The following is a 14,188-nucleotide window of genomic DNA, read 5'->3' as shown; positions in this document are numbered from 1 at the left end:
CTGTGTAAATAAAAATTAGTTAGTTGCTTCAGGAAATAAAGAAAAGAAGTTTCCATCCAAAGAAAAAGAAAAAAAATAGAAATAAATCAAAACTCCAAAAATAGAATAAAAGGGAGTCAAAAGCCAAAGAAAAGAAAAAGAAAAATATGGCTAAGGATGGAAACAAAGTGTAGAAGCAAAAGTAAATAACAAGGTTTCTCTAGTTACATAATATGAAGACTCTATTATCTCAGACTTGTCCTTTTTGAATATCCATTTCCTTCCTTCTTAAACCATCTCCTAATCCCCGCAACACCTAATAAAGACCTCTATCTCAATTAGGAATAGGTTAGTGTGATCGTAAGTGGCGATGTGTGTTTGATCGACCCGGCTTCCTTGTTGTCATTGAGATTGTAAGGTAAAGTGTGCCCACCGCATTAATCGGAGCAAATAAACTTGAGTGGAAAAATCGAGTGGTTTTGTCTTGACATTTATGTGAGGACCTACTTAAGGACGCTTATTCGAAGTTTTCAGAAACGACCTGCTATTACATTTCATAGTATTACTCATTGTTATATGTTTATTTTAGATGATTGATTATTATGCATATATTAGCTTAGGGTTACATTTGGGTTATTCTTATGTATTTGCTAGTGAGAGGTATAGATAGTTGAGACATGAATGAGAAAACAATAGTTTTATTTCTTAGTCGTTGTAGTATAGATGAAGTTTGTGAGTACCTTCATCGAAAACTCTCACGAGGCTATAACTCGGCCCACTAGGGAATTCCTAGTGGTTTAAGGCCTTGTTGCATATGGTCAATGCAATCGCATCGCAAATCAAACGAGTAGTTAGAACTCCATTTTTGGTCACTTATTCTAATTTCTCATCTTTGCTTGAGGACAAGCAAAATGGTGTTTGGGGTGGTTTGATAAGAGCCCAAAACTGTAGTTTTAACCCTTTAGCGATCATACTTTTTAGACCAATTATGTGAGTAATAAGTAAGAGTTAAGACCGATTCGTGTTTTTTATGTATTTCGGGCTTCAAAGTCAATTATGTGCAGGAATGTGTCACTTTGATGAGATAAATGAGCAATGGTTGGTTACTAAGGAGTTCGGTGATTAAAGGCCAAGATTCAAGAAGACCAAGCCTTTGTAAAGCCTGGTCAAAAGATGAAAAGTCAAAGTCCACGCAAAGTAAACAAAAGCACAAAGTCAACAGAACTTCCGAAGACCATATCTTTAGATTCAGACCTCGGAATTGGGCCTACCTTATGTCAAAACGACCGGCTCAGAAAGAGCTTTCCAATGGTCCAAGCCTTGACCCAATCAGAGGAGCAGAAGTGGACGAAAAGTCTGTTGAAGCGAACTGCAGCTGAAAAGGCCTTTTTGGACCGAAAGAATTGGGTTTTGGGCCTGATTCTGTGGCCCCAAACATGGCTCCAAGCCCATGCACGATTTTTGGATCTGGATGTATAAAAACAAAAGCTTCATTCTTTGTTAATGGTAGCTAGTTAGACCTAAATTAATATATAGAATTCTAGATCTAGTTTTAATTAATTAATTAAGTTTTAGTTCCATTACAATTCTTGTTTTAGATTAAATTCTTGAATGATTGTTCTTGATTGATTAGATAAATAAAATAGTTATTATTCAATTTCGTTCTTGTCATTTCCATTCTAGATCTAATTTAAATTCTTGTTCTTATTCCATTCCAAACCATTAAATTAGATTCATTATTGTTAATTAAGTAAATCTCAATTTCTTACATTATGTTTAGTTTAGATTCAATGGGAAATGTTAGTTTGATGACTCAAGGCTAAACCTCCATTAGAGGGGTTGATGAAGCCTTGATGAAAACTTAGTGGTTAGTATAGAATTGGTAGTAGAATCTATTCCACTCTAGAAGGTCGTGTTTAAGCCATGAGAATGGGTGGACGACCTCACATGCTAGTTAGTATCCGGTAGGAATGCCATGAACACTAGGGATTAGACTCGAAATTCTGCCGCGGAAAACGTAAGAATCGAGATACGACAATCTATACTAGGTTATTAAGTTGGATTCGAGGTGGATTTAATTCCCCTCTATTTCTTTATCTAGAGTCAACAATCGTATTTCCGTAGCTTCGTAGATTATCTTTAGTTTATATTTTATCTTGTTATTTATTATATCTAGTTATTTAAAATAACGCGTCTTGTTAGCATAACATTTCGTAAAGCTCTCATTGACTTAAGGCTGTTTACTTAGACTTAGAAGACAATCCATGCTAGGGAACTAGGAGTGGAACGAACTTCCTACTCCACTTAGTGCAATTCGCATCGAGAGTAGAAGCTTTGATAATTGAGATAGTAAAAGATAGTTTTAGTTTACTTACATTTTGAATTCATCGTTCATTTCGTAGGTAGACTATACAATTTACAGTTATCACTCATCCTATCATGAACATCAATACTTCCCCATATAACTTATGTTTCAGTGTAGACCATATTGATACATTTTGTCCCTTGCTCTACAATCTATCATCCCATCCACCAGAAAAAGCTTCTGCCTTTAATATACCAAATGCACCATGGAGACAATATCCAAATTTTACATGGACCAACACCCAACAAACCCAACCACCTCCAGGTCTCACAAATCATATTAGACCAGCAAATACTTTCAACAAATATAGACAAAGACAAGGTAATTACATCAATAAAAAAAAAGAGTCATGGTCCTAGTTAACAACAATCAGAACTATCAAAACCTACCCACGAAGAATCATCGAGAGTTAGTTCCAGGGGATCACCCACAACTACTCCATCAGATAAAACCAACAAAGTCATGCTATCCTTAATGCAACAATAAGCGCAAATCTTAGCATCAATCCAACAATCTATTAACCTATTAACTCAAGAAAAGAACACAAAAGGAACATTCCCAGGTCAAGCAGTACCAAATCCAAAAACCACCACCATAGCTTTCGAAATTACCAGTGATCCGACTTAGAGTACTAACACCTGAAACTTTTCATGAGATTCAGTCTACGGATGTCGAAGAGATCTTTCTCCAAGATCTTATCTATGAGGATTAAATCTCTTTTTCCATGATGTATTCGTTCCCTCTCATATCTATTCCAACATTTCAATGGAATGCATCATTAAGGTAACTGGACCCTCCGTTTGGAGTGTGTGGTTGTAAACGCCGAAACCTTGGTCCATGTATATCTCACACATTCCAATCTAGCACTTTTTCTCGTTGTTAAAGTAGTGTTACTGTAAGGAGCGGGGATACTCTTTTTCTTTTCTTTATTTTCCATTCTTTTTCAAAATGCTTTTCTCCATTCTAGTAATGAAATATTCTTGATACACCATAGTTATGTGAATTTCTAAAACACCGACAATGGATTCCACCCGGACCAACCCTTAGAAGTACGCAATCTCTATTTTTCTAAGGGCAATTTGAGGATTAGTTTTGCATTATTAAAGGTCGTCTATATCACCGCACTATTTGCACGGGTCAAAACTTCTTAAGTCTTGCGCAGTAAAATCCCAAAGCACAAAACTAAAGCCACAGTCTGGTTGGATTACGTTTGCTCCAGAACCAACACGAAAGTTTCCTAGGAATTATCTCAGTAGGTTTTATTTGAAATTAGTTATTAGGAATCACCATGTTGGAATGAGTTATATTTAAAATGTCTCTACATTGTTTTCCAAAAACTTGAGGATATAAAAAATGATAATTATACATACTGGTGTAACCAAAAGTGAAATCAGACTACGTATAATTCTATCTTTTTGAAAAACCTCTCTATATGTCTAGAGATAGATTTTAATCAGGACATTTTTTTTTAAATGAGGCATTCTGAAAAGGAGAACTAAACACAATAGTGTAACCCAAAGTGAAACCATTGTACGTTTATTTCAATCTTTTTTATCCACCTCTCTATTTTGTCTCAAGAATCTGACATTAAAAGACTCAACCTTGTAAATAACATTTTCAAAAATTCTTTTTTATTCCCTCCCTTTCTAAATCTTGAAAATTTTCTTCTTTTTCTAACCCTCTAAAATGTCTGAAAAAACAAACAATTCGACTCCATCGAGCAGTACTTAATGGAGACGTAAACCTACCTTTTCTGATTTATGTCCAACTCTACTAGAAGAGATGCAATAACTGGTTTGGATTCATATTCCTAGAACCAAACCTAGCCAAGGAAAAAATTCTTTTGAACGAAAGGGACATGCAAAAAGGGAATGATGGTGCTTGAATTGTCAATCACCAACTTTCCCCAGTCTTCAACCTCATAATGAAATTTCAGTTTTTACAATTTATTCTCGTGAACAGCTTAAATGGGTCATCCAATCATCTAGTTGGGATTGACTCGAGTTTTCAAAACTTTTTCCAAGTCTTGGGGATCTTACTAAAAAAAACTACCCACTTTTTCCAACTTTTTTTAAAATTACAGTATTAAAAATTAAAAATACAAAAAAAATTAATTAGGTTTTGTCATTTTCTTTTGGTTTGTAAATATTTTCATTCCTTTTTCCTTCTTCCTTCCACCATTCTTATTGATTAGATTTGTGTTTCCACAATCTAATTCGGTCCTTTCACACTTCATCTCATGTCATTCACGCTCTTTGAGGCGTTCATCCATTATCTTTCGTTTCATCCAATCTTTGATGTGAGGATATCATATACCATTCGATAAAATTTCTCATGATGATCATTTTTGATAGCTCATTTGTCAGATTTGGACCGAGCAGTTTATGCCTTCCAAAGCAAAATGGATATGTTCATCATTCCTGAAATTCATATGGGCTCAAGCCAAAATTTTAAACCACCCAAAAACCGACACGTGGCTTACCCAGGCCACCCTCTCTATTCATTTTCCCAACAAAAATCAGCTATTAAATTCATGAACCAGTTATGCCCGCCCCTCGATCTACACAGAACAAAAAGTTGTTCCTACCACAACCCTCTACCACTCCACCCATCTCAACTCCATCAAAATGTCAACAAATCTCTTAGCCAATGGCCCATATTACAAATATCATACCCAAATTGAATTTTTCAATTCTCTTCAATTCAGATATGTTCCACCATGTCAAGGTAGAGATTGTAGATGTTGGGAGAATCTTGTGCTTCTAGATGGTGCCCATTACTCTCCTTATTTGGTTCTATCTTTTTACCGCGGTTTAAATCTAGATGAAGAGTGAAATATCTTTGTCCACTTTGGAGATAACATGTTTCATCTAAGTTGCAAGAGAGTTAGTTAAGTATTCGGTATACCGATGAGAGCTCACATTCCTGGATAACAGAGTCCTGGCCATCGAGTGTCGAGGAGTTGATTGTCGACACGCTTATTGAGGGAGGGCACAATTCTTGCTCCATTATGAGAAGAAAAAAATCCTTAAGGAAGAACCAGTTAGCTGTCTCCGAGTGGATAGCCTACAACCTAATAGGCTCTGTAAAACCATCCGGCTTTAGTAGGTCGATGCTCCACATCCTTTGGTGCTTCAAGAGAAGAAGGATGGGTTTTGCATTACCACTTTTCTCTGGGAGCAGCTTGTCACGACCAGGAGCACCACAAGCTCCCTTCCTAATCTCGTGACGAAGATCATGCAGAGTGGGCATGTTACTTGCTTTACCCTACGACCTTGTAGCTATCAAGAAAACTACCTGTCTCCCCATCTACAAGCATTGCGTTCAGCGTCTGTGGCACCCACCTGTAGCACAAGATGCTAAGCACGTTCGCGAGGATATTCCTCCACCTGTAGTTGACTACTTTGCAACTGGTGCTATGCGCCAGTTCTCTAACCCGTTTGACACTATACACTTCGTCCACGAGGGTCAGAGCCGAGCCTTGTTAGCAATTCGCGAATCAAATTTTTGAAGGGCAAAATGTATAATACTTCCGAATATTTGAAAGATTTGCAATAATTCGTGATTTTTTGCTTTGAAACGAATAATACAAATTTTTGCCGAATTTTGAAAAAATTCGGCTAAATAAATAAATAAAATGAATGAAAATTCGGTTGCATTTTTGTTATTTTTTATATACTTTATGTCCTCACTCTTACTTTAAGTCCCTCACTCTTACATTTTTAGTAATAAATTAATCCAAAAGCTTTGTTTTGATACTTTTTGGGCAATATTTAAATTGTCATGTCAGCGTGTGTGTGTATTTTTAAATTTGAACGGTAATTTCAATCCAAGAACAAATAAATGAAGGTACCTATGTGGACCATTCAATTGGTTTCAATGTTTTTGTAGCTAAATTGTTTAGATATGTTTGTTATGTTGTAAAGAATGACAATTATTATTAATATTTATTAACATAATATCACGAATTTTTGACTTCCAAATTTTTGCAACCAAACGTTTAAAACACATATTAATTAAACACCGCATCATTGTTATATTGCGAATTTCATCAAATAAACTCCAACGCTAATTGCAAGTTTTATGAGTGATTTTTCAAAACAATGCACTTTATGGACGCTAGTCACATTTAAAACATTTAAAATAATATCTCCTCAAATTCTTATTTATTATTTTTTTTTTGAAAGGCAAGCAGGGTTGTTGAGAGGTCCCTTACCCCTGTTTTATTAATATTACAAAAAAAAATTAGCTTGGTTACATAGCTTATACTCTTACATATCTTTTTCCCGTGGCATCATCGAATACAATTTTCCTTACATCTTCAAAAAATGAACTAGGGGTGATTACTACATAACTTGTTGTCGGGATATTACTAGCCAATATATCGGCTAATTTGTTGGCTTCACAAAATACATGTTTGAGTGTGAAACTCTCAAGTTGGGCTTTCAATCGGTGGATTTCACCCATAAGGTAATGGGCTAGCCATGGATAATGGGCTTGATCCCTCATATAAGCAGTTACTATTGTTGAGTCCATCTGGGCTCTAACATTTAAGCATCCTCTCTCCACCGCCAGCTGAAATCCTCTGGCCAATCCCTATAACTCAATGAGGTTGATCGTCTGATATTCTGATTTCCCCTGTGCAGCTACTACAACAACTCCTTCTCTGTCTCTTGTCATAGCCGCCCACCCCCCTTGTTCTCCCTAGAGTGTTCCATCAGTATTGAGGCAATACGATCCCATATTTGGCTTCTCCCATTCGCAATAGCGAGCTATCCTCGGCTTTACTTCCACCATAACATTCCATATTGACATAACACTGTCTCTTTCAGGCCCTTCATCCATTACTGTATTGAGAGAAGAGAGTTTGGTCACTACATCATGAATGATCAGTAAACTCACCTGGACGGCAATCTGATTTTTGTGCTAAAAAATCCTTATATTCCTCTCTTGCCACACATGATAAATGAATCCATTAAACATCAGTCGAAGCGCATCCAGTTGAATGCCTTTCCCTTTCGTTTTCATGAGCACCCATTCCACTTCTTCCAACCAGTTCCCACTTCATGCCTTGTTGTAGCCTGCACGTTGTAATATATGCTGCCAAATGAACTGTGTGTAAGTACACTCAAAGAACATGTGGACTTCAGTTTCTCTCTCCCTCTAGCACAGTACGCAGGTGTCATCAGTTACTACCCCCAACTCTTTCAACTTGCTAGTTGTCTTCAGCCCTCCCTAGAATGTGAGCCAGGCTAGGAAGGAGTGTCACGGTATCCGGTTCAAGAACCAAACCAAATAATGCCAAGATACTGGGGTTTTGATTGCTCTTATACTATCATATGTCTCTAAGAGTTTGTAGTCCCCTCTCTGGGTGGCTGTCCATATCACTCGATCAGACCCATGCCCAACCTTGATTTCCTCTTCTATGAAAGCAGTAATGTCTAGCATATGATTTCTGACGTGCATGGGAATGCACCATTGGCCATCTTCTATAAGATTACGCATGTGTGCATTCAGCCTACACGTTGAGTTATGTATAAGAGATAGTGGAAATTGGTCTTTTAAGATACCATCTGGGTGCCAAGGATCCATCCATACCTGAGTCCCTTTTCCATCTCAAATTTGGTGTTGGACTATGTGTTGGGCCTCTGTCCTATGCTTTAGCTAGTTTCGCCAAACCCAGGAGCACTCATTAGGAATCTTCAGCTGCCAAAAATTCTTCACTTTGATCAAATTCTTAGTTACCCACTTAGTCCATAAGGTGTCACTCGAGCTAACCAACTTCCAGAGATGTTTCAGATTTTCCGCTACATTCAGTGATTTCAAACTTCGAATCCTGAGCCCCCTTTTTCATATGGAAAACATATGGTATCCCACCCAATGAGTGCATATGATATGGCACATTTCGGCCCATTCCAAAGGAAAATTCTAATAGAGTTGGTTAATAGCTTCTATAGTCCTCTGAGGAAGAATGAAAGAAGCTGTCCAGTAGACACTCATGCCATTCAATACTGCTTTAAGGAGTTGAAGCCGTCCTGCATAGGACAATGCTCTCCCTCTCCATGCTTGAATCTTCTATCTTACTTTCTCTATCAGTGACATACAGTCTCTTGCTCTCAGCCAAGTGGTTATCAAGGGCAGCCCGAGATACTTTACTGGCAGAATTCCTCTCAGAAAATTGATGAGCGCCTCCATTTGTAGGACAACATTCTCATCTACTCCATCATAAAACATTTGGCTTTCTTGAAAATTTACTTGTATCCCCGAGCATTTGCGTAAGCTGTGTAGAAAATCTTTGAGTGCATAAACTGTGTTCAAGTCCCCATTCATAAATGTAATAAGGTCATCTGCGAATGCTAAATGAGTCACTTCCAGATTAACGCACTTGGGATGTAGTCGGTATCTCCCTAGTACTACTTTTCTGTGAATCAGTTGGGTGAGAAAATCCATAACCAGTACAAACAAATATGGTGACATGGGATCCCCTTGCCTGATTCCTCTCCTGCCTCTGAAATACCCAAACGGTGTCCCATTAATCATAATGCTATAGCTCGGTGTTTCAATGCATCATTGTATCCAATTAAAAAACACTGGGGGAACCCCAATTCTAGTCAGAGCATAACTCACTACTTCCCATCTGACAGTGTCATATGCCTTTCTTAAATCAATCTTCCATGCACATCTCGGGGGGCCCTTATCTCTATGGTAGTTATGTAACAACTCATGTGACAGTAGCACATTGTCTTGAATGCTTTGACCTGCTATAAACGCGGATTGATTGAGAGATATAACCTGTGGCATAAAGCTTTTCATATTGAATGTGAGTATCTTAGTAATACACTTGTAGATCACATTACAACATGCAATGGGACGGTAATCCCCTAAAGAAGTAGGAGCAATCACTTTCGGTATTAAGGTTATGCATGTGGCGTTCACTACCTGTAACATCTTGCCTGATCGAAAAAAAATTCCTTATAGCCTTTACAAAATCATCCCCCACTATTCTCCATCCTACTTTGAAAAATAGTGTAGAGAACCCATCACTGCCGATGCTTTGTCATCCTCTATGTTAGCCAGGCACTCAATAATTTCATCCTGTGTAACCTCCCGAATCATCATATTCTGAATATTCCCTTCCAGTGGTTCAACCTGTGTGCCTTCCAGATCTGTAAAATCCATTGTCTCTAGGAAATCCAGACTGTACATCTTTTTGTAATACTTGACACATTCATTTCCAATGTCAGCCAGTTCTTCATATACTTTTCCTTGCCCATCCTTGAGACAATTTATCTTATTTGTCATGTTTCTCACTTTGATAGAGTTGAAGAAGTACTTCGTATTGTTGTCCCCTAATGTCACCACCTGATCCCTCGATTTCTATTTGCTCTCTGACTCCTCAGCGACCGCTGCTTTGACAAACTTAGCCTTTAGAATCTTCTCCTGGACACTGTACCCATAGTTAAGCGGTTGGGCTTGTAACAGCTCCTGAATTTCTGCTAACGCCTTTTCTGCCTCCACTTTCTCTGTTGCTACCCGACCTCTGTCTCTATTCCACTTTATCAAAGCCTCCTTAGTGTGTTTCAATTTCTGCATGAAGGTGAACATTGGGTTGCCATCTACTGGGGTGTTCCATGCTGCCTGTAGGGTCTCTGTATATCCTTCTTGTTGTATCCAATAGTTGAAGAACCTGAAGGATTTTTGTAGCTCCCTGTACTCTTAGTTGACGCCACTACAATAGATGAATGGTCCGAAATTGCCCCGGGGCTCTTGTAGTGTGCCTCGGTGTCTGTATACTCACTCGCCTATTCATCATTCACCATCACTCTGTCCAATTTTCTCCATGTTCTCTGTTCCCGCTTATTGTTCCATGTTAAGAATTTCCCTGTTTGTTTCAGGTCCATCTGCCCACTCATTGTGACACATTGCATCAAATCCGAGAAGTGTTGTGGCTATCTCTCAGTTCCTCCCACTCTCTCTTGTGCATTCAATACTGAGTTAAAATCCCCGATGACAATCCATGGCTTCTGGATAGTGTAAGATAGCTGAATTAACACCCTCTAGAGTTCATTCCTTCTCTCTCGATTAGTTGAGCCATAAACTACTGAGATTACAAACATTTTCCCATTCAACAGAGTAGTCTCCATGGTGATGCTTTGTTCATTCTTCTCAATGAGTCGCATAATACAGTTCATCGGTTTCAAACAACACCATATTCTTCCTAATTTAATATATTCATAGTTATGCTCAACTTCCCAACCAGGGCAGGACACTTTTCTAACTATTTGCACATTCTCCTGCTTAACTCTTGTCTCCACTATACCCATTATACTCAGTTTTGACTTCCTAATCATAGCCTTTATCTCATGCTATTTAAATCCCTTGTTGAGCCCCCGAATATTCCAACAGCCCACACTAATCATAAAATTAATTTTGATTGGCCAGGGGGACAAACTGAGACCCACTCCATGTGCTTACTTTCTTGCTTGTGCCTCTAGTCTCCAGCCTTTTGAGTATGTGTACCACTTTTTCCTATTGGTGACTTTCTTTGGGATCACTTGGACTTTTCATTTTGGGCCTAGACCCCTCTGTTCCACCCTCCCTCAGTGTCCCTTTCTCATTGTTATCTCATTCTGTGGTTGTATCCGACATACTCTACTCTCCTTTCTGCTTAGTTTGAGGACCCTGCGCTTCCTCACTCCCTGCATCATCATAAGGGGTTACTTCCTTCCCCAGAGTGTTTTCCTTTACCTCTAAAATATGGTGCCTTAGCTTTATAGAATGCTTCCTACTCAGAACTGCCCACTCTCCCTTTTCAGTTTCATTTAGGCCCTTAGCCCTAGTGGCCGCTTCCTTTCCCTGGTCATCTAATTCAGTTCCTTTCTTCGTTGTTTGTTTAGCTGCTACCGATTCTTTTTGGTCTGATTTCTTTCTATTTTTTCCAACCACACCTCATTCCTTTGATTCACATGACCTCTCTTCTCTTGTTGCTTAATGCATTGTGAGTCCGAGTGCCCAAACACCTTACACTTTTAGCACTGAGGAGGTTTCCAGTTATATTCAAAACTAATCTCAAATGCCTTTTTCTGATCAACCACAACCGTAGTTCCTTCAGGGTATGTATAATCAATGTCAACCTCTATGCACACTCGCGCATATGCCATCCTCTTTTTCTCTTCTGTTAGCTTGTCCGCAAACATTGGTATACCAATGGCACTCTCTACCATGTTGAACCCCTCCTTGTCCCACAACTCCAGTGGGCACTTCTTCATTATTACCCACACTGGTGTCGTTTTCAGTTCCTTCAGTTCCGATTCAATGAACAACTTCCACGGCCTTATTACAAACAATCGGCTAGCAATATGGAATGACCCAATGTCCAACACCTTCCTTCTATCCCCCTCACTATCAAACTTGAATGTGAACATTGTTTCCCCATGTGAGTGCATTGTAAATTTGTGTTGCACCCTCCATGTCTTGTTAACAACCTCTTTCACATACCCATAACCAGGGCGTTTCCCAATAAAGTACCCAACCACCAAGTTCTCATATTTTCCATTAACATGTGCAAATTGAAAGTTCTTGACATGTATAACTGGTTTGCCATTCACCATTGTTGGGGGAATATACCTCAACGTCTCTTTACCCACTACATCTTTGCCCAGCAAATTGACCAATGAACTGGTTTTTGCTAGTTTTTACTCCTCAAATTCTTCAAGCATTATAAGAAGCTATCTAAGCATGACAAATCAACTCAAAATTAAAATAGTATAAGTCATCAAGGATAGACAACTAAAACATTATTTGAACAAGCTTTAATAAAAAAAAGTACTGGTGGAAGAAACTAATAATGAGAAATACCCCAATTATTATGGTGATAGAACTCGTGTGTGTTTTTTATTCATCTTTACTATTTCACAAAATTAGTTGATACATAGTCCGACCACATCTAACCATATATTATAATCTTTGACATGATCAATGGATTTGCATAAACAATTTCACTAAATTGTTATATAAAATGACCAATGAAAAACTAAACTAACATGTCAAAGTTCTAAAAACCTTGCTTTAAAAGCTTGCATGGGATATGATCAATTAATGAGAATGGAAATTAGTGGATGGGAATATATATATATATATATACACACTAGAAAGTAGACATGTGCATATAGAAATTTTCTAAAAATTGTGATTCCTGTTTTCGTCACTAACCCGTTTTAATTTCCTAACAAATTGTTTTAATTGAGTCTTAAAAAACCATTTCAATTTCTCAACAAATTGTTTTAATTAAGTTTAATTTTAAAAACCCATTTTTTAATTGGGGGATGGATCCCATTTTAATTTAAAAGTTTGATTTCCATTTTAATTAAAAGTGCTAGATTTTTCTTTTTAAATAGGGGAGGAATTCCCATTATAATAGGAGAACGATTCTCGTTTTAATTAGAAGTGCTAGAATTTTTTTTCAATAGGAGAGGAATTCACATTTTAATAAAAGTTGATGACGTGAAATTTTATGAGAGCTAGAAAAATACCCATTGTGAAAACTTTAATATTAACTAGTTTTTATGCCCGTGCGTACTGATGTTAGCACTTTGGCGGTTTTATAAGTATGATAGTTTCAAAACCGTTAACGTACCAAAACTCAAGTTTTCCTTACTCATGTGTCTTCGTGTGTATGGTTAGAGTAAAAGTTTTCGTTCTAACCTAAATACTAGGATGATGTTACAAGTGAACTCTTAGCACCTTAGAGAAATAAGTAAGTAGGGTGTTGATCTTTTTAATTTGATTTCCTAAGATAACTTAACATGCAAGTTAATGTAATAGATAAAACTTTATGAGAAAACTAAAGTAAGAGAGAAAGATAGAGGATTAGTCCTACTCATGCAAAGTCTAACTATGTATTTATTTTAGAAAAATGATCACGTACTACCATCTCTAATTCGTTTTAGGTTCATAGACAAACCTGTAAACAGACTCGAGTATCGATCCCTAGTAAGATATACTCATCTCTTAGTCCATCGTACTAGCATGTGGAGTTGAAGTGATATTTCATCTCTGAAATACCATCTTAACTCCTGGATTTATCCTACACCAACCTGTCAAATAGAGGAATCTGAAATCAACAAAGCTCGCGCACGCGACTAGCCCCAGTGTCACCTGGGTCTCGCACGCAAGTTCATCTCGAGCTCCAGGCTTTTAATTTGGCCGGACACTACCATTTTGGGGTAGGATGTTGAATGAGTCCTAAGTTTCTAAGTAGTGATTTTGGAATATAAGAATACATAGTCTGATCCTCACATGAGCATCATTAACCCTCCACCTTGGGATGGTTTTAGTTCATGTTCATGGGATTGAAATGATTATGCAAATTGATGTTATGCTAAGTTAAGAAAAAGATATGATGAGGAGGAATGAAAGACCTGATTTACTTGAAGAAAATTTATTTTATTTGAAAGGAACAAAAGCTTTCCACCATTAACACTATTACAAGATAACTTCAAGCTTTTCCTAAAAATGAAAACACATGCATGAATGGAATGAATTCTCCCAATTCCAAATTCAATACATATGAGAGCATTCTCTAATTTCCCACGTGAAAGCATCTCCCCCCATTTATTCACATTTATTACAATCTTATCTCCAAAACCAAATCATGCCAAAATTAAGCACTATTTAGCATACAAGTCAAAATAATGCATTTAATCACATGCAAGGTGTCAATTTGTGCCAATAATTTTGCACTTTTGTCTTGACTTGCTCTATGATTGATGACTCATCCCTTCTTGTGGGCCCACAAAGTGGGTCCACGTGTTGCATCTAGTGGTAAGTCGATTTCTATAAAAT

The 14,188-nt window shown here is 37.6% G+C and overlaps 1 protein-coding gene across 1 annotated transcript; it reads right to left on the bottom strand.

Annotated features, from left to right (window-relative positions):
• Positions 1-11,373: 11,373 nt before the first annotated feature.
• LOC147497112 (uncharacterized) lies at positions 11,374-11,955 on the bottom strand. The gene has a single exon (XM_086562762.1). The coding sequence runs from the start codon at positions 11,953-11,955 to the stop codon at positions 11,374-11,376; it is 582 nt and encodes a 193-aa protein (XP_086418888.1).
• Between the last annotated feature and the right edge of the window lie 2,233 nt (positions 11,956-14,188).

The sequence above is a fragment of the Coptis chinensis genome, chromosome 5, assembly GCF_015680905.1.
Source record: "Coptis chinensis isolate HL-2020 chromosome 5, ASM1568090v1, whole genome shotgun sequence".
NCBI lineage: Eukaryota > Viridiplantae > Streptophyta > Magnoliopsida > Ranunculales > Ranunculaceae > Coptis > Coptis chinensis.
The sequence above is the reverse complement of the archived record's forward strand: the minus strand, read 5'-3'. Positions and strand labels throughout refer to the sequence as shown.